Here is a 25,591-nt window from a genome sequence, read left to right as displayed (position 1 = left end):
GGAGGTTGAGGCAGGAGGGTTGCAGATTTAAGGCCATGCTTGACAACTTAATGAGATATTTTTTAAAAAATAAATAAATAATTTAAAAAAAAGTTAGAGGAGCTTAGGATGTATGTAGTTAGGTAGGAAAACATCCATGGGTTCAATTCCTACAACGCGCGCACACACACACACACACACACACACACAGAATCATACAGAAAAGTGTAATCCTCAAAAAATCTGTTTTGTTGTTGTGTTCTACTTACCTTTTCAAGCAAGTTGAAGGTCCAATAATTTCAAAAGTATTTGATAAGCATGAACATCGGTTCATGATGATGGTGGGAAAAACCCCTATAATGCAATGTCTTACTGTGCCTGTTGAGCACAGAGAATAGGAATCTGGGCTCTTACGTGAGAGGAAATTAGATGGATTCCTTATTCTGCCACTTCCTGGCTATGTGGTTTGGGGTCAGTAACTGCTAACATCCCCCAAATGTCATATGTTACAGGTTTGCTTCCCAGAGTGGTGCTGTTGGGAAGTCTTTATGTCAAAAGCGACAGAGGGACCTCAGCATCCTCCTAACTCTTTTCTGCTCCCTAGCCATAAGGCAAATAGTTTTGCTCTTCCACATGCTCTGTCCAGGATCTGCTGCCACAGGCCCAAAGCCAGGGGGGCCAATGGATCATGAATTGGAAGCTCCAAAACTGTAATCCAAAATAAACCTTTTCTCTTTATAAGTTGTTATCTCAGGTGTTTGGTATAGTGACAGATGCTAACATAGTAATGAAACCTCCGGGTCCCACTTTCTTTAGCCATAATTCAGAGCACATAACAGGATCTACATCATAGGATTATTCTGAAGATGAAGGAGGATTGTGCCTATCAGGAGCTTAGTTAATGGTGAGTGATAAACACTGAGTTTTGCCACAAATTTGGTAAATGATATCCCTCCTGTATAAAAATGACATGACCCCCAGCATGGCCTCTTGCAAGAAAGCCACCCTTTGTGTCCTGACTTGGAGCTACTTGTTCCAGGGCCCAGCAGACTCAGAGGGCTGCATCTCCATCACACAACCAAGCAGGAAGAGTTGACGCATGGTGAACACAGATTGGAGATGTAAAGGAACTTATTTCGTCCCCAAATCCCTCTGAGAACAAAGACTCCTATTCTTCCATGTGAATCCATTACCGCCAAAGCATTTCCAATATCGACACTAGAAACAAATACACATTTTACCTCTCTCAAAAGCTGCCTGTGACATCACCTTACACAGCTGAAACTGAAAGGCTCTTTGATGCTGGGCTCAGTTCTGTTGGACAACAAAAGCTGAGCTGGTTCTGACGGCAGACCTTAATAAGGTACTCAGTCTTCTGCTGTAGGTGCCCATCAGTGACAGATACGCTGCCTCCAGCATTTGGAGGAGGGAAAATCAAATTATTGCCCAGGAGAATGACAGAGCAAAATGGGGTAATGGGTGAGGGAGGGTAAGATGTGTGTGTATGTGTGCGTGTTTCTGTGTGTTCTTTTTCACACTGGTACTCCCCCCGACTGTGCACTGTAAGCCCTTTGAACACAAACCATGTGCTGTCAGTGCTTATACCATTAAACTCCAAGGGCTATTAGTGTTTATGACAAAGAAAATAATTAGGAATTAGGCAGCCCAATGGATCTTTTCCAGTTCTTTGAAAGCTAATACCTCAAGCTCTTAAGAGTTTGCAGAGATGAGTTTCAGAGTCTTTGTTTACTGGAGGGCCTCCTCCAATTGCTATCCTTGGCCCATCCATCTGGGGTTCACCTGGGCATCTCCATTCCCACACTGCCCCCTTCCTGACTGTACAAGCAAAAGTCCCATAGAAGACCACCTTTGCCAGTGATCTGTCATTCCTTCCCTGATGTCAGTTGCCTTTTTTTTTTAGATCCTCCCTGATGAACTGAAATCTGGCCCCAGGCACACACCATTTGTCTACACTCAGGCCTTCCCAGGCCTATCTTATTTTGGCATCTTTTCTTTGGCTTTAAAGACATTGCTGGTTTCCTGGAACAAGAAGGATCCTAAACACTTATCTCTCTAAACAATGTCCCTTGGAAGTCCTAACTTTATTTCTTCCTGCTTTGAATCTTTCTTCTGGGTTTTGTTTGTTTGTTTTGTTTTGGGGTTGAGTAAGGTGATTTCCTACAAATTTCTCTGAATGGATTCTGAAGACTTTTCAAGTTCAAAGAATGTCGGGGTAGAAAGGAACATTGGAAGCCACCTTTCAGTAGAGCACCAAATGTCAAGCACTGAGGTCAGGTAATCATTCCAGGCATCCTTGACCCCTTGCTGATGGGGACTTCACTCTCCCCTGGGGCAGTGTGAAAATTGTGGCAAGTTCACCTTCATTGCTAGCTGGGCAATCTCTCCATTCTCTCATTAAGGTTCATCCAGCCTTCGTCTACACACTCGGGTGCTCCACAGAACCAACCAGATCCACTTTTACACAATGACCCAAGAGAATGCTAACAGCAGCAAGAAGGTGGCCCTGATCCTTCTCCAGGCTGAACCCACACAACACTTCTTCTAACATCTTCTCTGGTGCTATCTATTTAATATCCTGTTTACTCAGGAGCTTGCAAATCTTTAGCAGAGACATTTTTCTAAGGTTAAGCTCAAGTGTCAAAGGTTTCTTAGGTGAACACTTTGGTCAGCCCCCTCTCATAACCTATCTTATGATAGACACTCTCATAACCTATCTTATCCTCGGATCTTCTGTGTTTTTGACATTTCCTCATAAACTATTTCACTTCTTCATTCCCTTTCTAAGTGGCATGGATAATGCTTTCTAGGGAACTTGGGGTTCCTGCCCAATGGTCTGAACAACACAGAAATGCATGTACAGACAAGAGCAAAAAATGGCCCCCACTGTTGGGTGGCCAGTATTTATTCCCGTATATTTCAAGTTGGCCCAAGTATCCAGAGAACAATAAATATGGCACCAAAGCACAATGAGCCCCTCCAACTGCATGATGCAACAGGCTCCATGCACCGCTTTTATGGGGTCTTAATTCAGGACATTAGTCCTCACTTCCCACGTGGACTTGCTTCTTTCCTCATCAGAGCCCCTTCCTCATATTTTTGTCTTGGATTACATCTTTCACAAGGATAAGAACAGCCACACACAAAATTCCTTCTTAGCAACACACTGGCTAAGTCCACACTGAACTAATAGAAGTACTTTATAATTTACAATGGTCTCATTTTAAACCTCATAGCAATCCTGCAGAGTAGGTGTTACCCTCATTGTATAGATGAAGAAACTGAGGCAGAACTGGGATCTTCTAACATCTTATCTGGAGCTATCTATTTAACATCCTATTTACTCAGCAGCTTGTAAATCTTTGGTAGAGACAGTTTTCTAAGGTTAAGCTCCAAGTGTCAAATAAAGAATGAGTCATAGAGAAAAGAGTAGAGGAATCTGGTTTCTATTTCTGGCTTTACTATAAATTAACTGATGGTTGAACTCTCTGGTCCTCAGTTTACTCATTCATAAAATAAGGAGATCGAATTAGACAATCACCAAAGTTCCTTCCCACTCAGCTGTCCTTTGTCTCCAGTCCTGTCTCTGCCATGTTGCTAAAATTAGGCAGAAAACATTGTTAAAATACCTTTCTTTTTTGTTTCTCATTTTTTTACGTTTCCCAGATTAGCTGGACAGTATTTGATCCACTATGTCAAGAAAGAAAGAAAAAAAAGACCATCTATTTAATAGTCAATTTTTTAGGCAGTCATTTTCTGAAATGAGCAGATCATTCTGGAAATAACAGCCAAAGGGTTGGACCTATGCAAGTCCTCATCCCAAGAAGGACCAGCTTTAGAGTCACATGTTCTTACAGCAGTGGTTCTCAACCCAGGCCACATCTGTCAATGTCTGGAGACATATTTGCTGGTCACAACAGGGGGGAGAGCTCTCACTGACATCTGCAGGGTAGAGACTAAGGATGCTCCTAAACATCTTCCAATGCACAGGACAATTCCTACCATGAACAGTCTTCTGATCTGAGATGACAACCATGTCAAGGTTGAGGAATTCCATCTTAATGAGCAAGGTCAAAGGACAGCCCCAAACTAATTCTTCAAGCTGAACGGGTCCACATGGAAGAACCAAGCTGGGTACATGTCAAAGAACCAAGGGTCCAAGCATCTCTTACCTTGCAAAGAAGGAAGCAGCCACCGAGGTGCCTGTGGAAGTCTCACTGGCCACACAGGAGCCCTGTGAGGCGGGGACGCTGCAGGCCGCTGGCTTGTCTGCATTGTAGCGGTTCAGAGCTGCTTCTGTCAGGCCCTCCCGGCTTGTCTCTGTCATCAGCTGGGAGATCTGACAAGGAAAATGGATGTGGAGCTCAGTACCTGTGGCTTATTGCATTTTCTGACCACTGTCAGAATCTCTCTATTTGGGTGAGGGGACCAGTAGTGTGGGGGAAGGGAGAGGGAGGCAAGTGGGAATGGGTTCGCAAGCTACCTGCATTCAGTGACATGTGGGTGCTAAGGGATTCTGCAATTCTCCAGCATGTTAGTAAGGCTATCATCCAGTTTTCATTTAAAATAATGGAATAAAATAACCCCTGACATTGCAAGTTTCATTATGTCCACCATTTGGAGGGGAAGTAAAACATGAACCATTATCACATGCTCTTTGCAGCCCAAGACCAGAATGGTACCATCAACTAATGCTGATTTCCAACCCCAAGTGGCCCCAGATGCTCTCAAATGGAGAACTGGGCTAAAGGTATAGTTTGATTCAGGAAAAGGTAAGACTGTGTATGAAGAACCCAAGGAACTAAGCAAAATAGTTTTTGGTGGCAGTGTTTGTGGTCTGCTCTGGGAAGTTGGCAAAACAGGTGAATTTGAAAAGCAAATAAAAACAAACATCATTAACAAGAATTGCCAAAGGTCTTTATGGAGGGTTTAGATTTCTGGTTCATTAAAATAAATGGCTTTCATTTTCTTTGTAACGATTGTGTTTATAACAGAAGTCCTAGAGGATAGCCCATTCTGTCTAAATTCCTATCATATGCTAAGAAGAACCACACTTCTGGGCGAAATGAGAATCTGGTAGAGAAGAATACTGTTGGAAAGTGCTAATCTCATGACAAATGTGATAATTACAGAGGCAAAGTCTAAATGTGCTATTCGAAAAACCTGTTCTTTAAAACGTCAGTCTACTTGCAAAATGAGAAAAATGTTAGTTTAAAAGAAAAGGAAACTTCTGTTTAAAAAAAAAAAAGTCTTGAGCCCACTCCAACCCTTATATACCAAGTGGAAAATGCTTCTAATCGCTTGGAAAATACAAGTGCAATAAAGCAAAGATCAGGAACAGTTTCCACTTTGTAACGGAGCAGGCCAGTAGGGCAGTGAAAGAATCCCATTTGTTAACCTTGGAACATAAAAACATTTGTACTTTTCATTATTAGCAGAATGGCCATTTACTCTGAGTCCCATTGACTCGAAACTTGCTCCGCTTAAATTCCTGCTCTTACTTGGAAAGCCCTGGCTCTGTTTGGCTGAAGTTCTGCCAGCGCACACTTTCTTATTCCCATTCATTCAGCGCATTGGAAGGAAACTTGACCCTCTGTAAGAGAAACTGGAGAGGAGGCAGCAAAGGCAGCTGGTGGCCCGGAGGACATTCCCTGCACTCAGCAAGGACTGCTGACTCTGCAGAGGGCCCGTGTCACCTTCTCTACACTTCCTCTGCTGCCTGTGGCAGGAAGGGAAGGCTACCCTCCTGCCATTCCCCCAGAGGAAGGAGGCCGGCCAGAGGGGGGCAGTTGAGAATATAGTTATGAATACTATTATCCACATTAATTAGTGTTTGTGGAGACTCAGGTGGTACAGGATGTCAGCCTATATAATGACTGTCCAAAACAAATCCACAAAATCATGGCACCGTTGTTTTTATCAAAGAGCTATAATTTGGGCGTGGGATGTGGCTCAGGGGTAAAGCACTCTCTAGCACACGTGAGGTCCTGGGTTCCATTCCCAGTACAGCCAAAAAAGCCTGGTGGCACATGCATGTTATCCTCCAGGGACTTGGGAGGCCGAGGCAGGAGGATCACAAGTTCAAAGCCAGCTTCAGCAATTTAACAAGGCCCTAAGCAACTTAGCTAAACCCTATATCAAAATAAAAAATCAAAAGGGCTGGGGATGTGGCTGGGTAAGTGCCTGGTTAAAAAAAAAAAAAATCTACAATCTAAGGCACACATCTGATCTTGACACACAATGATATATTTGAAAAAAGTCAGTAAGCCAGGAAGTGAGTGTGCTTTGCAATTAGTGACACCTGATACACTTTAGTGGGTGTTTTCATCCAGTCTGTTGCTTGTGTCATTTTCCTTTCCTTACTGTATTTCCAATAGGGGAGAAAAAAATAGGATTCTTCTGCCTCAGTACGTATTATTGTCCTTAAAGGTGCCCAGCAAACCCAGAGAGAAGCCAGCATGTGTGTGAGGAACGGGAAGGCACCTCACAGAGGCATAGGCTTCTGAATGGTTCCAAACTCCGGAGTCTGGCCCAGGATGGATATGAACATCCTGCGGGATCATGATTTTTCAAAAATGCCACTTGGCAAATGAATTTCAAGGCATAAGTTTCCTCCAGAGAGAGCTACTGGTTATCTTGTGCCAAGCAACATTGGGTCTTTTAAAGAATTGGGAATTTATGGGCATGGGACATTGGATTCTTAAGCCCACAAGTAGGATTATCCAGTAATTGACTGCTTTTAGAAGTTAGCATAATGGAATGCCTAAGAGTTAAGATGGATCTACAAGATCATTGTCTTCCAGTTCTTCTCTTTAGGTATCTGAGGACTGGAGGAGTGATCCGCCAAGTCATGCCAGTGCTCCTCCCTCCTCCCTTCTAGCTGACCCCGCTCTTTCCAATTAAAAATATAAATACATTCTCCTTCCTTCTAATTAAAAAAAAAGCATATAGAAAAAAGTCAAATGATAATAAAACATGTGCAAGTGTATCCGCTACCATCATTAACAAATATTAACTTTTTTTTTTATCTTGTAAGATAACCAAACACATAAAATTGAAATTGAAACTAAAGCCCATGCCTCTGTGTGAGGCACCTTGCCAATCCCCACACATGGCCTAATGGTTTACAGGGCACCTTCAAGGACAGCTGATCTGCACTGAGGCCGAAGAATTCTATCCCCATCTCTCCAGACTTGGGATGAGAAATACAGTAGTGAAAAGGGAACATCACAAACAGAAGACTGGGCGAGAGGCCCCTCCAGAGTACACAAGGTGTCAAAAATGGCACAACACACTCATTTGCTGGTTGACTTTCCTCACAGGTCATTGTGCATCAAAATCAGATGTGTGACTCAGATAATAGCTTCTAATATAAAAGTCACATGGCCCATCCTGCCCCTTTCCAGACACAGCCAGAATCACGTTCGTATCCTTTTCTGTGCACTCACACCCGCTCCCCCCAGGAATCAGACTGAGCTCATTTCGGAGTTTATTTGAATGGTCTCTACAGATTTTGTTCTGCTTGTTGCACAATGCAGAGATGGCATACCATGAGATGCCTACTTCTATAGACTCTTATCACCTAAAATTTCATGTTCTCTTTTGTACTTATATGTACTATCTCCTTCTAGGATTACAAACTTTCACAAATAATACACAACGTTTTGGCTACAGCAACTGCTAATTTATCTCCCCCTCATTCTGCATTCTAGGACCCTGGCCTCCCCCAAGGTCCTCAAATACACTTCCTGCTCCTCCTGCCACAGGGCCTTTGCACATGCTTTTATTCTCTGGAATACATCAAATTTTCTTTCAGTGTCTGAACTTTGGATTATACTACGCATCCAATAATAAATCATTTTTTCTTACTTTGCAGCATCATTTAGGCCTAGGGCTGTTTTGCCTACCACTGCATCCTCAGGTCAGCACAATGCCTGGCATACAAGGATACTCAAAACATATTTGTGGTATAACTCTAAGCTATTGATATTTTCTACTGCTCACATTTATTTGATTAAATCTTCTCTTAAATAAGAATACATTTCTTTTTAAAATTTCATTGTTTTGAACACTTGCCTAGCAAGCATGAGGCTCTGGGTTCTATCCCCAACATCACAAATTAAAAACAAAACAAAACAAAACAAAAAACCTTTTTTTCTTTTTCTATTTTGTTGGACTCTTAGAATATGACAATATTTTCCCCCAACTCTATCGCTGCCCAAGTGAAGTAGATTTGTTCTACTATGTGATAGTTCAAGGATCGAGTGCTGCCCCACCTTGCAGTGTTGGGGCCAAACACACATGCTAGGCCAGTGTTCTACCACTGAGCTCCTCCCCCAGCCGTTTCTTTTCCGTCCACTAGTTCAGTTGTTCACTCATTCATATGAATAACTACACATTGGGTATTTGGTAGAGCCAGACACTCTGGCAGGCAAAGGTGCAAACATTTCTAGGCATCTCTGATATCTTCAATATTTACTTCTTCCTTTTTTAAAAATTTTCTCTTGCAAGTTGTGTACAGTTTCCTGGCAGTCAATATCTATCTTGCTCAAATGTACACTACAGGACAGCTGGCCAAAAGCAACTTCTGTTACCTCTGCTTAGCTCATCTTTATAAAGAGGAGAGGAGCAGGGCTTGCTCTCAGTAGAAGCAGCTACAGATGCTTTAATTTAACAATTAACATTTTTTCAGCTTCAGCTAATTAGTGAGAGAGAAAGAGCTTTGTTGCCAAATAAGCTCTCATCCTTCACCCATTTACTGGGATGTAGGCTTCTGAGTGCTAGGTTTTGATGGATAACTTCTTACCAGTATATTGTCTTGCTTGTCACCAAGATACTTGTGACCAAAAAATTTATTCTCACTCAACCTTGAAAACTAACCCTATGACCATATCACAGGCTGTAACTAAATCATCCCATGAATCAAAGTAACAAAATAATTGCCTACTGGGTAAGATTCAGATAGGAAAGAACTGCTCTGAACTAAATTCTTTCTGTGGCTCTCTGAAACTGTGACAGCTTGTTCCTGGATTGGATGTACGTTAAGGCTAACGATCTGTATTTATGACAAATATATCACCATAAAGAGATGCCCTTACATCCGTCCACCCCTCAGCTGCTGATAACCACTTCCCCTTTCTTCCATTGGAAACAGTCAATACAAAGTTGTGTAGACAGGTCGGCTGCTCTTCCCATTTTACAGATGAGAATAAAAGAGGCTCAGAAGAGACAGACGATCTGTCTCAGGCTCACTCAGCCAAATGGGAATAAATACAGGCCTCTGATTCCATTCTTTTTGTTTCATTTTCCTTCCTTATACCACCTGACCTCAGTTACTGAGGTTTGTTTAATAACCTGAGGACCAGACAGATCCGGGGGAATATAGAAAGTACACTTTGCTTAGTGTCTGACTTCACGAGATTGGAAACAAGGCTAGACGGAGAAACTTGTTCTCAGCCCAAGACGTGTTCCCTCTCTCCAAAATGAAGATGTGTGTGGAGAGGCACTATCTCTCTGTAACTCAATAGCAGAGAGGCTTTCACAATGTGTTTTTAGCCAAATCTTTAGGTCAAAGAGAGACTCGGAAGAGTCAAGAAGGAACAAAGGAGTCCATGTTCACCTGCTCGTGGGGCAAGCAGTGCGGTGTCAAACCTGGGCCTGGAGGCCCGAGGAGGGAACAGGTCACTCCCAATGTGCTTCTGAAGGAAAGAGCCTGGGCCCCCTGGCCTCCACCCTGGTCCTATGGTAGGGGTGAAATCTCACCCACCGGGGGGCCCTTCATTCCTCAGCCTCCCTATGCCAGAGCTGGTTCTCAGGAGTGGAATTCCCTAAGGAACCCCACAGTTTTTGTTCCTTGACACAGCACTCATGCGTCTTTTGGCTTCTAAATTTTTACCAGTCAGTGGGGCTCCCCACATTTCAAGGGCCATCTGTGGAAGAGGGGCCTGCTTTTGCAGCTAGGTATAATAAAGGCACTATTCTGTCTGTAAAAATCTTCCCCAAAGCCTTGGGTAATCTATTTCCAAAGGGCCAGGCAATGAGTCTCCTGAGGCCCCCGACCCTTCTCCAGTCATTCCAACACCTCATCACCTCGTGTCTGGCTCCCAGGCCAGGTGTGCGGCACACAGATGGGGCAGAAGAATGGGCTGTGGTGGATGCCCATGGGGCCCACACAGCAGTCCTAACAGGGCCATCTGCAGAAACTGGAGTCTAAGACAATGGAGCCATTTCACCAGGGAGGAAACTGAGGGTCAGAGAGCTTGTCACCTCTACAGGGAAAACAGGTAGCAAATGGAGGAGCCAAGATCAGAACCTGGATCTGTCTGAGTGGTTTGCATTCTGCACTCTGAACCCTGCTGTTCCATTTCTCTGCTTCACACTCCCCACCCCCCCCAGAAGAGCTTCCTCACTCAGGCTCTTCTCACAGGCCCCTCCCTGCAGTCCACTATTTAAAAAAGTCCCCAAGACAGCTGATGTCCTCAAAACTGCAGCTTCACTGCACAGTGAGGAATCCAGAGCTTCATTTTTAAAGGACTATGGTTTACCACTGCTTTGTAGACTGCTCCTAATTTATCTCTTCTCTGGCGATCCTAGGAAAGAAATGTACTTCTTCCTGAGAAAATTCAGGTTCCAGACCTCAAAATATCCAACCAACATATCTGAAAAACCCAAAACCTGGTGGAAAGGATTCATTATCAGGATCATGCATAGATGCCTTCCTCCTAGTCTAAAAGCCGCAGCTGAAAACTCACTGGGCGGTCCTGATCACAGACATGGGGGACTAGATTTTCACCACAGGATTGTTTTGGGTTTGGTTCTGATTAAAACCTGATTTTAGCTCTCCAGCTCGTTTACATGGGGTGGGGGGAACCTCACTACTTAATGGTATCTGTTACTTTCAAAACACCACATCAAATCCCGCTGGGAATGGCAGGGGGCAGTGGTAAATGAAATACAGGGTGGTAATAAAAGGAGCAAGGTTGAGGGGTGAGGTTGCACACGTGTGTTTGCACAGGTGCTGACACATGTGTATGTGGGTACCTGTGGGGTCCTCCTTGTATGTGACAATCCCACATGGCACTATGTGGGCAATGACAGCTGCTTCTCACAGACTTCGTAGAAATAATATGTCTCCATATATTTCAACTTTATGTATGGTTCTTGTCCTCCAATCACTCTTTAAGGTTTTTGTACTGTCTCAATATGAGAAGCTCAGTACTTGTCCCCAAAGAAACAGTCAATCTTAAATTTGGTTATGATCTTGACCGCAGAATCAGAACTAAGGTTGCCTCCAGGTTGCAAATTGCAAACTGTGAGCCATTGACCTTTAACTCCCCCACTAAAGAACGACTCTGAGAGCTACAGCATGTGTCAGCATGGGGGTTCATCTTAAATGGCATTATTGACCCAGAAAGCCACCTCCCTTTGACTCTGCCAAGAAAGCAGGGAACTCCAACAGTATCCATTTCCTATGTAGAGACATCTATGAACAGCAATTGCTTCCTATTCAATCTTTAATTAACTATATTTAATGATACAATACTCCCCCCAAATCTCAGAAAATAGCATCTAATAACATTTTATCTTACACAATTAATGTCTCACTGTCTTGGGAGTCTCTTTTACTATTATTTGCTCCTTAGACTGATACTTAATGTTTTATGATTTTATAGACAGTAAGTGCTCAATAAATATGCTTGATCAATCTTAGCATAAATCAACTCAAAATTTTCTTGAAAGAGATCAGTTTGCAGCTCATTTTTAATCCTGGTGTTGTCTGAGGAAGCTTGTATGCTATCAATTCTTCGCTTTTAGGGAATTAAGACACTAGAATACATTTTCAAAAAGCCCATATAAACTGTAAATGAGGGAAGTATATCTGCAAAAGCAAAGAGTAAACAAGGCATCCTCAAACCAAAGATAAAACAAACTCCAGCTGATCATGCAGATGTCCCATGGCAGATGGACAGATCATAGAAAGCTGACCACGGTGAACAGAAACACACCTTCCTCCCACATAAGCCTTATTCGGTTTTTACTCAGATCAGAAAGAGACAGAAAAAATTGTTTTACAACCTTTTCTTTATATGAGTCTTTGCTTTCATGGTAGGAATACGTCTCCATCCCCTTGTGGAGTCACTTGTGGGGCTGACTGTGAGTGCATCTGGCAGAGGGGGGCCCAGCACGGCTCCCCCCAAGGAGCAGCTGCCACTTTGCAACCCGCCAGACTCTTCCTTCAGAGCCAAGGAGAGCAGCTATGGAGGACTCTTGCTCTTGACAGCCACGGGTACATGTCTCTTGCTTCAATGCTTCTGCCTCTGGGGACTGAAATGCTTCATTTCACAAGTTATGTTGATTTCATCCTCGCAGGCCGAGAAACAAAAGAAATGGCCCACTTAAGAGGGAAGCACTGGCACACTCCACTGGCGACCAGTCCCTCCTCTGCAGTACCCATGTGTGTCAGTGTCTTCTGTGGACCCTGCTGCCCTCCATCCTCGATAACTGATGTCACTCAGCTCTTTTATTCCCATACTTTCTGCTCCTGAGATACTGGGACACCCTGCTTGTCCCTTCACCTGGAAACCAGAACAACTCAGAATTGCAATGCCATGATTCAAAGGCAGGGTAGGCGGCGCTGCGCCTGGTTTCAGCAGGGTCTGTGATGGGGCAAAAGCCAACATCAGCAAGACTCATTTTGGTTCAGAAGTCTCAGAAAACATTGCAGCAAGTTCCCTATTTGCCGGGTCCTTTTTGCTTGAATAAAATGTACAAGGGCAATACAATGAATTTTCCCCTTTCTAAACATTATCTAAAAAATAACTACAGCTACAACACAGAACACACTGCATGATTCCACTTCTAGGAGGTATGTAGAATAGTCAAATCCATAGAGGTAGAAAATAGAACGGGGGTTGCAAGGGACATGGGGAGTAGGGAGTTGGTGTCCAGTGGGTCTGGAGTTTGGGTTTGGGATGACAAAGGTGCTGGAGGTATGTGGTGGTGATGGCTGCACAAGGAGAATGGACTTAAGACCACTGAACTGTAGACTCAAAAACGGGTAAAATGGTCAAGTTTAGGTCATGTATATTTTAGCACGTGCTCACACACAAAACAATACTAAGGAGTTAATCCCTTTCAATTTGTTCCAGGAGGTCCTGCACCTGCTCTGCCATTTAGGGTGGTTATGAGGACTATGAATGAGGGGATCAGAGTCAGAGAAAATGGCCAAGAGCCTAGGGTTTCTGTCCTCCAGTGACTCTGATGTGTCTCTGCACATGGTGTGTCTTATCAGGGGTGGTCAGGGTGCAAAGTGACAAGACCCCAACTAGCCCATGCCTGAGGGCTACAGGAGCTGAGTCAGGCTGGGCCCTCCACAGAGGGAAGGAGGGGGAGGGGAAGTAAAGGGGGAGGGGAAGGAGAGGACGAGAGCAGGCAAGCTGGGGGGATCTGGGCTGAGGAAAGCTCCCACATGAACTTGACTCTCTCATTAAACATTATTTGATTTCTTTCCACTTGTGTAAATAAAATACCATCCTTTCTTATCTTCCCTCAAGCCTGCTAAGTCACACCTGAATAGCCAGCTAACATTCTTTTCATAACCTAGTATTCCAGATCCTTCCTTAGGTGCAGGGTTTACTCTTAGACATTTAAATAAAATTAAAAATAAATCAATAATAAATACAATTCATTTTCCTAGTGCTCTTGGAATGCTATCCTTGGCGCACGGGTGGTGGCTTCCTAGACTGGAAGCTTGCCCCAGGCCTGGCCCTGTCCCCACAGCTCCGATGCACGCACAAATCACCTCTAAGACTCTGAGTCTGGCCTTGGGTTACACAGATAAACTCCTCCCTGGGCTGATCACCCCCTCTATCCCCAGCCAGCATCAACAGGCCAAGATGGGATTCGTATGTCCCAGGACTGGACGTTTGATTACCCTTATTATCTTAGCTTGGTTTGGCTATAAATTTTATTAGTGGCCATAAAATTATCCATCCACAGCATTTGACTCAGTGACCTCTTGCAAAAGAGAATTCCACAACCGCGACACACAGGGCCTACAAGGGTTGCCTTTTCTTCCCCCTTAATTTATAGCCTCACCTTCATCAGTGTTCCGCCCTATGTGATGAGACTGAGCAAATAGAAGAGGCTGCTCAGTTTCATGAAACCCGTTATCAGGGCTTAAATCTGGCCCCTCAGCACCTGGTAACTGTTTTCTTTTATTCTTTGTTTTGCTAGAAGGTAAAAGGGCAGGGCCACCTCTCTGCTTGGAAAAATGTGAGGCAAAGGGCTAGCTGCATTTCTATTTTAGACTCCTCCCTTAGATTTTGCAGTTCCAACATATGCAGCCTAAGGCAGAGTTCAAATGTGTTTTTTAAAGAACCTTTTTTTTTTTCTTCTTCCTGGTACTAGGGATAGAACCCAGGGGCACTTACCACTGAGCTACATTCCTAGCTCATTTTATTTTTTATTTGAGACAGAGTCTCACTAAGTTGCCCAGGCTGGCCTCAAACTTTCGATCGTCCTGCCTCAGCCTCCTGTGCAGCTGGGATCCCAGGCATGCACTATCACACCTGGCTTAAACAATCTCTTATAAAACAAAGGCTAACGTCTAATCATCAAGTTTGGAGTATTTCTTCTACGAGCATATTTTAATTCACCTTGTAGTCATGCTCAACTGTGATACTTTGAATACTTAACCTTCAGTTATGTTTTGCAGGGTGGCTTCAGTGACATATTCAAGGACATATAAATATTCAAGGAGTCCAGTTGATGTGAAAGAGAACTTCAGCCTGAGAGACCTTTAAGGAAGAAACATCAAGTGTCCTCATGGATCAACATTTTAATAATGATCATTTTGAGTGCTTGCCATGAGCTATGTTACAGGCATTGCCACATTTAACCCCAACAACCCTATGAAGTTGGCATCACTGTTATCAAACTCTGTCAGTCACATGGAGCAGGGACCGCTTTGGGGCTTGGTTCCCTTCTCTCCTTTAGTTTACACTGTGGGGATTGGGCCCATCATCATCTAAAGAATGTACAGCTCTCTAACTATGGCTACCCCCTGCAGGAGATGGCTAACGGCCAACAATCTGATAAAGAAAAAAGGGATCATTTGAATAATTTCTCAATATGCACTAAAAGGCTCTCTCTACCCAGTGTTTTGTGACTTTTATGATCAAATGAAAATAAAGTCAAATGGTCTGAATCTTAATGTAATTTATTTCATTACCAATTTGCAACTGAGCAAACTCAGGCTGAAATCACAAGTCTAGTCATCTCAGCCCCGACATCAGGGTCAGACAAGAGGCTATTTCCAGGTCAGCTCCCAAAACCTAGGAGGAGAAACCCCTTTCTTAATATTCTCAATCACTTGGGTCTGCTCTTCTATAGGGGAAGGTTACCAAGGTTTTTCACCCACAAATGGTCAACTGAGCCCTAGGAAGCATGTCCTGACCATTCTTCCCAACACTTAATGATCAGAGCCTCCATACATTCCTCAAACCTGTCATTATGATACCAGAGCATCTGTTTTAATGTGGGGGTCCTTTTTTGTGGTGTTGAGTATTGGCCTGTGCAATGCTAGGCACACCCTTTATCACTGAGCTAACCACTCCCCAGCCACTCTTTCATTTTGTAACTGCCTGTCTGTCCCCAGTCTCTCTCCCTAACAGGAGAGTAAGTCCTTAGAAGCAGGAAATGTATATGTCTATTCTCCTCAGTATTAACAACCCAGGACAGTGTCTAGATATGGGAAATATCTAATAAATTACATTAATGCGTTAATTAACAAATACATGCACATGCAAGTGAACTTAATCTATCTGGTTTGGAATTGCTGGAATTTTATTTGTTTTAAGCGATGAAAGGTTATTTTCATTTGGTTTTAAAAAATTATGGGCACAGAAATCTTTCTTTAATTAAGTGCTTCAGCACATACTGAGCTCAATACAGTGTTGAATGGCTGAAGTGGGGGAGAGAAAGGGAAAACAAGAAAGAGAGAGAGAAAAGGACAAAAACAAAAAGAAGGATTTTTTTTTCTCTGCTCTGCCCTGACCCACCTGCATTATAACCACTAAGATAGGATGCTCCAGTTGGAGTCAGATGGACCAAACTGAATGATCAGTGTCTTCCCAGTGCCTGGCAAAGGGTATGACAGGTATCAGGAAGGAGAAGAAAGAAAGATAAAACAACCCCCATGCAAGGATGAAAATAGGAGAGGAGAGGTAAGTAATTTTTCCTCTCCACCAGCTGTAGTGTGAGCATGTGACAGCCATGGCTGGAGAGCAGGAATTCTCTGGAATATGGAGCCAGGGATCATAAGAATACAGTTTCCCGGAACATTCAAGCCCAGAGGCTGATGGCCCACCCCTCTGCCCCAGTTTTTCTTTATACTATACTTAAATTTCAGAGTCATCCTCTTTCCTTTTTCCATTAAAAAAACAAACAAACAAAAAAACCAGTCCTAGCCTTTGAAGAAAGGGCTTGGACTCTCTGAATATCTGAATACTTGCTTTATGTTCCTTTTGCAGAACAGCATTGTTTATTAGTTATGCTGCTAAGGGTAAACACAATAAGATTAAGAAACTGAACATTAGATTAGCTGGAACTGATGTAGCATTTAATTCTAATACAGATCCTGGCCTTTTCCATCTACGTTTAATCTGGTATTTTTTTCCCCTCTGGATGAAGGGCATCACCATGCATCTCTAAGAGGTCATCTCTTCCCAGGGTCTATGTCACTATTCTTCATTGAAATCTTGGGTAATTCTTGAAAAATTTTCAAGGCAGTGCATTGTGATCTGGAACTTACAAGGTGCATTCCTTGTAGGCATCATCCCACTTCCTCATATTTGTCTTAAATTCTTGTGCAAAAACATAATGAGGGGTCTGTAGACAACACTGGGCTGTAAGTGCAGAATGGCCAGTGAAGTAAATGCCTAGGCAACCTTGCATTCGGGGCAAAGGCAAGAAATAGTATTGGACACTTATCAACAATAACATATATGCATGCAACACACATGTGCATGCCCACACATACACACACACATACACACACACACACACCAGATGATGCTGGGGATGGCAGAAAGGAGAGCCTGTACAAGACACAGGGGTGAATGAGGTCTGTGTTTACTGGAGCCCAAACACCAGAAACCATGAGAGCACAGTTCTACAGGGCTCAGATCAGCCAGGGAAAGTGTTTTTCCTTGTTTGGGTTTCTTCAAAGAAACTGACAGCGCTGGGACTGGCTCTAGATCCCATGATTTTCTCTGCTCTGCCCCGACCCACCTGCATCACAACCACTAAGGTAAGATGCTCCAATTGGAGTCAGGATGGACCAAACTGAATGATCAGTGTCTTCCCAGTGCCTGGCAAAGGGTATGACAGGTATCAGGCTCTCTGCAAATGCTGCATTGAAGAAGAACTAATTCTGGGCTTGGCTCTGTTGGAATAACATAGGAGGGTTTGGGAAAGTCACTTCCCCTCTCTTAGCCCTGATTTCCCCAGTGAAGAGAACTTGAGTGTCTGGGATGAAATGAGATAATGCAGCCAAATGTGCCCTGTGGTTCTGAAAGTCATAACCAAATATAAAACAGGAACATTTAGAAACATCCTTATTATATCTTTAAAATATGTCCCTAACTTAACATTCAAGTGAACTTTATGAGAACTCTTACAAACATGTCTATGACAAACAAAAACACTCCCCACCACTGCCCTAAATAACTGACGTTGAACAAGGAATTGATGTAGTTCAGCGTCAGCTCATTGTCCCAGAGTAATGCACTGGTTTATATGGCTCCAATTTTGACTTAATCTCATATTTTCTGTTTACTGACTACAAAAATGCCACATTCTACACAATCCAGGAAAAAAAAATGGATCTGGAAAAGCCCATAGATGTAGTCTAGGATAAGACAGCAGAAATTCTAAAGAGGTTGAAAATTTCAGTAATACAGTGGAGTATCAGTCACTATAGTTTAGCTAGGCCATGGGCTCAGTTTTACCCAGATGACCCACTGTGGAACCCTTAATACCTCCCTGCATCTTAGCTTCCAAAATCAGCAATACATCATAAGGAATATTAGCTACAAACACTCTCAAATATCCTCCTTGTCAAATAAAAATGGCATGAGAGTCAAAATCAATGCTTTAAAATTCTCTTTGCAAACTTGCACACAAGTAGGCAAGCATTCATAAGCTGACCTTAAACAGTCTGCTGAAGATGTCTGGAATTGTTCTGTGTAATCCCCATCTGAGTTTAGAATCCCTTCCTCTACAAAACTGGGATTTAAGCTTTCACACTATTCCCACACATCCAGAGAACAGCTCATCAGAGTTGCTTACTAGGAAGCTCTGGATCACTAATCGTAATCAGGATTGATTCTAATTTTGTCACCAAACCCATGATATTTTGCAGCTGATGGTATTCTAAATAGGGTCACCTAGTGGATTTGGATTATTAATAAAATATATTTATTTACATGTGTTTGTTGCCATTTCGCATTTCATTAAGAATGCTTTAGATATTTAATGATATGTGGGGATTCCCTAATTCCTTCCTTCACCCCAGGTACTCAATTGCTGAGAGCCATAGCCGAGTCCGAATGAAGCATGGCATTTTTGCCAGAACGGACTGGTTGAGAGGTGACGCCAGCAAGCCATTGAGATGATAATGGTTATGTTAAGCTGTGTATATTAGACCCCTGCTGTCCACCTCAGCCTGCTACTTTGGAGTTCTCGCAGGGATTCCCGGAGAGTTCCCATTGGTTGGGGAAGTGCCGGAGGAGGGATTTCCGCTTGGTGGTTCCTGGAGGAGCCGCATGGGTGGCGTTCAGGAGAGTTCCCGGGGAGCGTGTGTGGAGTGTGCTGGTGGAGTTCAGAAATAAAGTTTGTTCTTGCTTCAGTGGTTCGTAATTTGTACCCAGCCAGACTGCGGCACTCAATTTTAGGAATATTTAAAAATCTTACCCCTCACGAGTTATAAAACAAAATTCCCAAGTTAATATTTTGTCTTTGTCCAACTTCAAGTCTATACAATTTTAACAGCATTCCCCCACACTGATTTTTGCATAATTAGCAGAGACAAAGATTTTCTATGTGAGTTGACACCAGACAATTGTAAAGTCTCATCATGTCTTTGCTAAATAAATATTCTTCTTCTTTTTTTCCTGTTGTGGTTGTAACATTCCATCCAGTGTCCTAATTTCTTCACTTGGTGGTTCCACTCAAATTTCTTCTCTGTTCATCTAAGATGCTGCTTTTTTCTCTTCTATTGTGTATGCTATAGCTTTCCCCAAAGCTCAGCTATACTTTCCACTTGTTGGAACTTTATAATACGGGTCAGGCCTCGCAAAGTCAATACCAACTAATTTATTGTGAGCATATCTAACTAGACTCCCTGAGCTAACAAATCAGAGCCAGCAAGATTGGCATTCCCCAACACCTCAGGGACCACAGCCAGCATGCTTTATTCTCAAACAGAGTTGGAACTGGGAGTTCATCTCTTCCATATCTGCCCTTTTGTTACAAACCTTGAGTCCCTGGAGCCTGCTATTTAAAACAGAGCTGATCTTTTGGGACTCTTGTCTTTCATACACACTTGAAAAGCTATTCATCTAATCCTGAGTTAAAAGACTCTCAAGCTGCATTTTAAAAAATCCATCTTGTTGCAAGTTCCCCAAACTGAATTATTCTCTTAACAATCTTTTGAGAGAAAGCAACACCTTAGCTAAGTCTGTTGTTTCCTTACCCCCCATCCCCAGACCATGATTCTATTCTTATCTCAAAGTGACTTGAAAGTCTGAGGCACTTCCATATATGTAGGGCAATCATACAAACAGGGCCAAGTTTTCAGATCCTGAGGCTGGAATCAACCAGGCCATCTCTGAAAGAAGCTGATGGCCCAAAATGGCAATTTCCAATACAGATTGGGAATTCACAACACTCATAGCAACTCTTTGTTAGTGCAGACAGCAACATCTCCATTTTGGAAGGTCCGTTCCATGAGGGCAAGAAATAAATCTTGCCTTTTGGAGTAACTCTAATGACCCTGAATAGTCCTCTTGGTGTTAAGTATTAAAAACAATGCCATTAGAATTTGTACAGGGCTCGCCACAAGCAGAATCATAAAACATCACCAAGAGTGAAAAGACACGTACTCATTTTGTATTTAGCTGAGGATGTAGTTGATTTTATCCCCTGAAGCCTGAGATGAGGCCAAAATAAACACACACACACACACACACACACACACACACACACCCCTAAATTGTCCTTCCATAAGAGAACAAACTCAAACAATGTCTCTGAGAGAGAATGAAAACTACTCCTCTTGAGGGGAAAGAACACTAAAAAATATCATTTAAAATATACAAAGACACATCTGAGAATCAGTTACAGGTCCACTGAGTAAATATGTACAATTAAGAACCTCAAATTAGATTAGTCCTAAAAGGAATATAGTCAAAAAGTGGGAATGGAAGTTTTGAAGGCACCTTTCTTCTCTAGACCTGTAAGAACAATACAAGTACACAAGTTGACCACAGTGACTCTAGCATACAACTACTGAAAGGAGGAGATGGACCAGATGCCTGGGAAACTCTTCTCAAAAGCATAAATTTTTTGGCCCAATGCAGGGGTACACACCTGTAATCCCAGTGGCTCAGGAAACTGAGGCAGGAAGATCATGAATTCAAAGCCAGCCTCAGCAAATGTGAGGCACTAAGCAACTCAGTGAAGCCCTATCTCTAAATAAAATACAAAATAGGGCTGGGGATGTGGCTCAGTGGGCGAGTGCCCTTGAGTTCAATGCACAGTACCCCCACCACCCCCTCAAAAAAAAGGTCTGTTTTTGTTTTTTTTAATGTATAAAGGCTTCTAATGCTAGAACTTAAACTAGCATAACCCTATAATCAAAGGTTGTAATTTCATTAATGTCTCAGACAGAACTTAGCCCAGAATGAACTTGGCACATCATGCATGCCCATCTTCTCAGCTGATTTCTGTCTAAGGCAGCCTTCAGCAATAACATATCTATGACAATCATGTCTTTCATTTTTCAAGTTCATTCAACTTAAAATATTTTGTGTTATTGTCCCCTGAGAACATTTACACATGTCAAATCCTATCTCCTGTTTGTTGGTTCAGGAATCATGCTTACTTGATGATCAGTTTTTATTGGGAAGGAAAAGGCAGTATTTATTTATGAAAGTGCTTTATCTTCAAATTCTGGGAGGGGCGACTTTTCTCCAATCCAGGTCACCATGTGGATCCTTTGCCACATTCAAGGGTCAAACATAAAAAGGCAGTAGTGGGAATGAGAGGCGTGGGCTCTCTGTCCTGCGAGCCTGCCAAACCCTGCAGACAGGAGAGACTCAGATGAAGGCACCCAGTTTAAAGGAACTTTGTTCTGTTTGTGCTTTGTTTAAATCCCAGAGTGGGAGATGACCCACAATAAGCCACTTGAACCTTTTTTCTCTGTAATTCTCCAGTTGAAATACAGTATGTGGGAGTTCTTTCAATAGTAGTTATGCAGGCCTTTTCAGAGACTAAATTTGAATACTCCACAGTTACCAATTGGGACTTGGAGCTGCCCAACAACAGCTTGAAAAAACTAATGGCACCCCTTGCCAGCCTTGCCCTCCTTCATTTTTGGCGGGCCTTCTGGGGCCTCCCAACCTTCCCAGCCCACTGCCAGGAGCCCCCGCCCTCCGAGACCCGCCCCTCTTCCCTGTGGACTGCTGCTATTTGCCATTGCTTATCTATTGGAAGCTGGAGTAATAAGAACAAACTCAGCTAAACTAAATTGGTCCTTTGTTTGCCATTATCATAAAAATTTTATGTAGGAACTAATAAAAACATGCTTTACGTGCACAGTTACATGGGTTTGCTCAGGCAATAATATCCAGCAAGTTATATCCATAAATCCAGTTATAGACACTTAGGAATAAATATTTTATCTTTACCAATGTTTCTGTTTATTGAAAGGAAGGTGTGAACACAGAGTCGTACAGCTGATCTGTGATTTTTAAGGGCCCTTAAGTCCCCTGCAGGCTTCTCTGTGAGACCAGAAAGGTCCTTTCAGAAATTTCTGGGTAATTTTCCCAATTCTTTAGCCTCTTGAAAATTCTATATTAATCAGACCTCCTACCCATGTAAATGGAAAGCAATTTAACAAAAGCATTTAAAAATTAGTCGTTTTTGAAATGAGTTCAGGATTTTCTTCAAAATTTTTAAGGCAAACAAAAAGACTCCATTCTCTTCCCAACTGGGACCTTGGGGCAGATTTACAATAGATTTAATTAAAGAAGGCTGAATGAAACCCAAATCCAACAACAACAACAACAAATAGGATCACTGGATATTTAGCTTTCCCTTCAGTAATTCACTGTAAAATACATGGAATGAGTTGAGGTTTTTATTCTGTATTTTCTTTCCTCCTAGGGAGTGAGCTTTCCAATAGACATATAATGGGAGCCACAAATGCAAGCCTCACGTGTTTCTTTGAATTTTCTAGTAGCCACATTTAAAAAGTGTAAAGAGCGAGCTAAAATTGATAACGTCTTATTTAATCTAATATATCAAAAAATATCATCATTTCAACATATAATCACTATTTTAAAACTTACTACATTCTTTTTCACAGACCAAATCTTTGAAATCTAACATGCATTTTACACTTACACCATAATTCAGTTCAGACTAGCTGCATCTCAAGTGCTTAACACCCATGTGTGCCTGGTAGCCACCATTACATAACACATATCTAAAGAATCTTCAACTAGACAAGGGAAATGTGATTTCAAACTAATTTCACTATCTCTGTGACTTTTTTGGTTTTGCTTTTTGTTTTTGGTGGTACTGGGGAGTAGGATCTCATGCATGGTAGGCAAGCACTGTACCACTAAGCCACAACCCCAAGCCTCTCTGTGACTATTTTGTACTCTGTGGGCACACCTTCCTCAGGTTATACTTATGAATTCAGAATGTTATAAACTCAGAAAATATTTAAATAAAATTAAATTAAAGTCATGTTATTTTAAAAGTCCATGGGGGGGGGCGGTCTATAATTTATTGTTAAATAAGTAAAGGTAAAATAAACCAGTTGAAAAGGAGAAATACTTAGGAGAGTCAAAAAGAAAGGCTTTGTCAACAGTTACACAGAGGTGGATTAGAAAAGGTTACAGATCTGCTCTTCTCCCAGCCTCTGCAGCTTCTCAAATGCAGCCCACAGTGAAGTCCCTTCCATATAAAATTATACTCCCAGAACATGAGAAGCCATTTTCTTTACATTTAACTTTTTTTTTTCCCTAAAGAAACTATGTACCAGACTTCTGTGACCTTTTTTAAAAATGGCATCTTCTATTACTCTTGCATTATCCCCCCTCCCCCCTTTTTTTTAGAGTAGACTCTAAGGAAGACCTTCATAAAGGGCATTTTGAAAGTCAGGAATTGTAGGGAGAAAGTAAGGGACAGAGTGTTGGTACTGTAAGTAACTCTGATGTTTATTTTCTTGAAGTAATCTTTGGCAAATTATTTGGCTTCTCTGTGATTGCAACAATTCTAGGTCTGTATTATGTTTTGCAAGTGTTAGGCACATTTTTACTTGATGTGTTATTATATTTAATAATGCATATTGATGCGTGTGAAGCAAGTAGTTCTGTAGGGCAGGGACCAGAATTGCTGAATATACCCTTTACTGAGCTAACCAAAGGACTGCCTGCATAGAAATGCTTAATTACCACATGTGTTGCTGTTGAATCATAAAATGCATGTGTAAGTGCTGAGATAAGGACTCTGGGTAAATGTAAGGCATTTCTGTTTCTAGATTTATAAGAATCTGTTGGTTTAATATAAAACAAAGATTTTTAAAATAATCTGTTCTCCCTTCAAGGATAAAGGAGAGTCCTTTTATTTATTTATTTGTTTGTTTATTCTGATTTGTTGTACATGACAGCAGAATTCATTTCAATTCATAGTACACATATACAGCACAATTTTTCATGTCTCTGGTTGTACACAAAGTAGAATCACACCATTCGTGTCTTCATACATGTACTTAGGGTAATGATGTCTTCTTGACAGTAGATCAGACTGACAGCAGGAGTTTGAGAAAGATCCTAAAGGATCTGATCTGCTTCTATGTGTTTTAAACTACATAAAGACAATCATGTGTAAAAGGCACACCTCCAAAACCCTCACCCTCCTCCCTCCCAACCTACATATGAAAACACTTTCCACAGAAAGGAAGGGGCATGGACTCCAGAGAATATAACCCTGGTTTTCAAGGGAATGAAAGGATAATTGTAAGTGAAATATGCCCTAAGATCAGAAGTATTTCTATTTAATGATTTAGAATAAGTTACTAAAATGACCAAGAACTAATATTGTCACTGCTAAAAGATCTTCAAAAAGCGATATGATGATTAAATGCAATCTGATCCTGGAATGGACCCTGTACTAGAGGGGAAGGAATGCTATAAAAGGGACATTATTGGGTCAAATGGGAAAAAAATGGAGTATGGATGATAGATTATTAAAAGGTATCCATCAATGTTAATTTTACTGAAGTTGATCCCATATCCCAGGAAATATGCACTGAAGTATTTAAGGATGTAAATCATGGTATATACATCTTACTCTCATATGGTTCAGAAAACTATTAGTAGGTAACTGGGTACAGGGAATAAGGTGTCCTTTATACTTTTTATTTTTTTAGATGACCTTTATACTTTATATATTTTTATTCTTGCAACTTTTCTGTAAGTAAAATTTATTTCAGAAAATATGTATGCACACATGTATGTACATATATGTATGTTCATGTGTATATTCTAATTCTCTTGGAAGTAGATAAAAATGGTGGGGAAAAAAATTTTATTTCAAGCCAAATATCCCCTTTAGGACTACACAGGATAATTCCATATCTTTCTACCTAATGTCCACTCTAGAATTTAATGTAGAAGATGTCAAGTAATGATTGGTTCACCTCTAGTAGAAGACTTGCCTCTCATCAACCCATGGCTACACTGAGAGCTTGAGTCTCTCTGCCTGACCTCTCTCTACAAGAAGCAGGGTTTGGAGCATATCAACCAAGTGTCTGCCTCCTCCTCTCATTTCCATAGATATGCATCTTCCCTGTTCATGGTTCAAGTAATCCTCACCGTGGCCCTGAAAGCTGTTAAGACTCCCAAGAGGAGAGGACCTCAAGCTCCATGATCCCTGGCTGCCCACACCATCCCCCAGCAACCAGGATTATTTTATCAAGGGTCAAGGCACCTATGGGAATCACCTGGGTCACAGGGTAAAGAAACTGGTTTGTGAAGGTATTTTTATTGCCTTTCCTCTTCTCACCCCCATTGACTCTGAAACAACTTAATCCTTCAGTTTAACATGGAAACTTCCAAACAGAAGACAATTATGGAGGCCAACAAATCCATCTCTGTCTTCTGATGCAGGCTATTTTTCAGGGTGCTCAGTCTCTCTTGGGATTTCCCACATGGGAAGCTCCCTACTTCGCAAGGTAATAGATCCCATTATTGGAGAGCTCTGATTGTTAGAAAGTTATCTGTGAGTCAACCAGAAACTT

At 42.0% G+C, this 25,591-nt stretch overlaps 1 protein-coding gene across 1 annotated transcript in view; it reads right to left on the bottom strand.

The window, feature by feature from the left end:
* Window positions 1-25,591, bottom strand: part of Kif26b (kinesin family member 26B) — a 326,670-nt gene that overhangs the window by 258,607 nt on the left and 42,472 nt on the right. The window contains exon 3 of the mRNA XM_071619670.1: window positions 4,170-4,336. Within this exon, the coding sequence (XP_071475771.1) occupies window positions 4,170-4,336 (167 nt within the window). The remainder of the gene's footprint in view (window positions 1-4,169; window positions 4,337-25,591) is intronic.

Source organism: Marmota flaviventris, chromosome 12 (genome assembly GCF_047511675.1).
Source record: "Marmota flaviventris isolate mMarFla1 chromosome 12, mMarFla1.hap1, whole genome shotgun sequence".
Classification (NCBI taxonomy): domain Eukaryota; kingdom Metazoa; phylum Chordata; class Mammalia; order Rodentia; family Sciuridae; genus Marmota; species Marmota flaviventris.
Note: the sequence above shows the minus strand (reverse complement) of the source record. Positions and strands in the feature narration are given on the sequence as shown.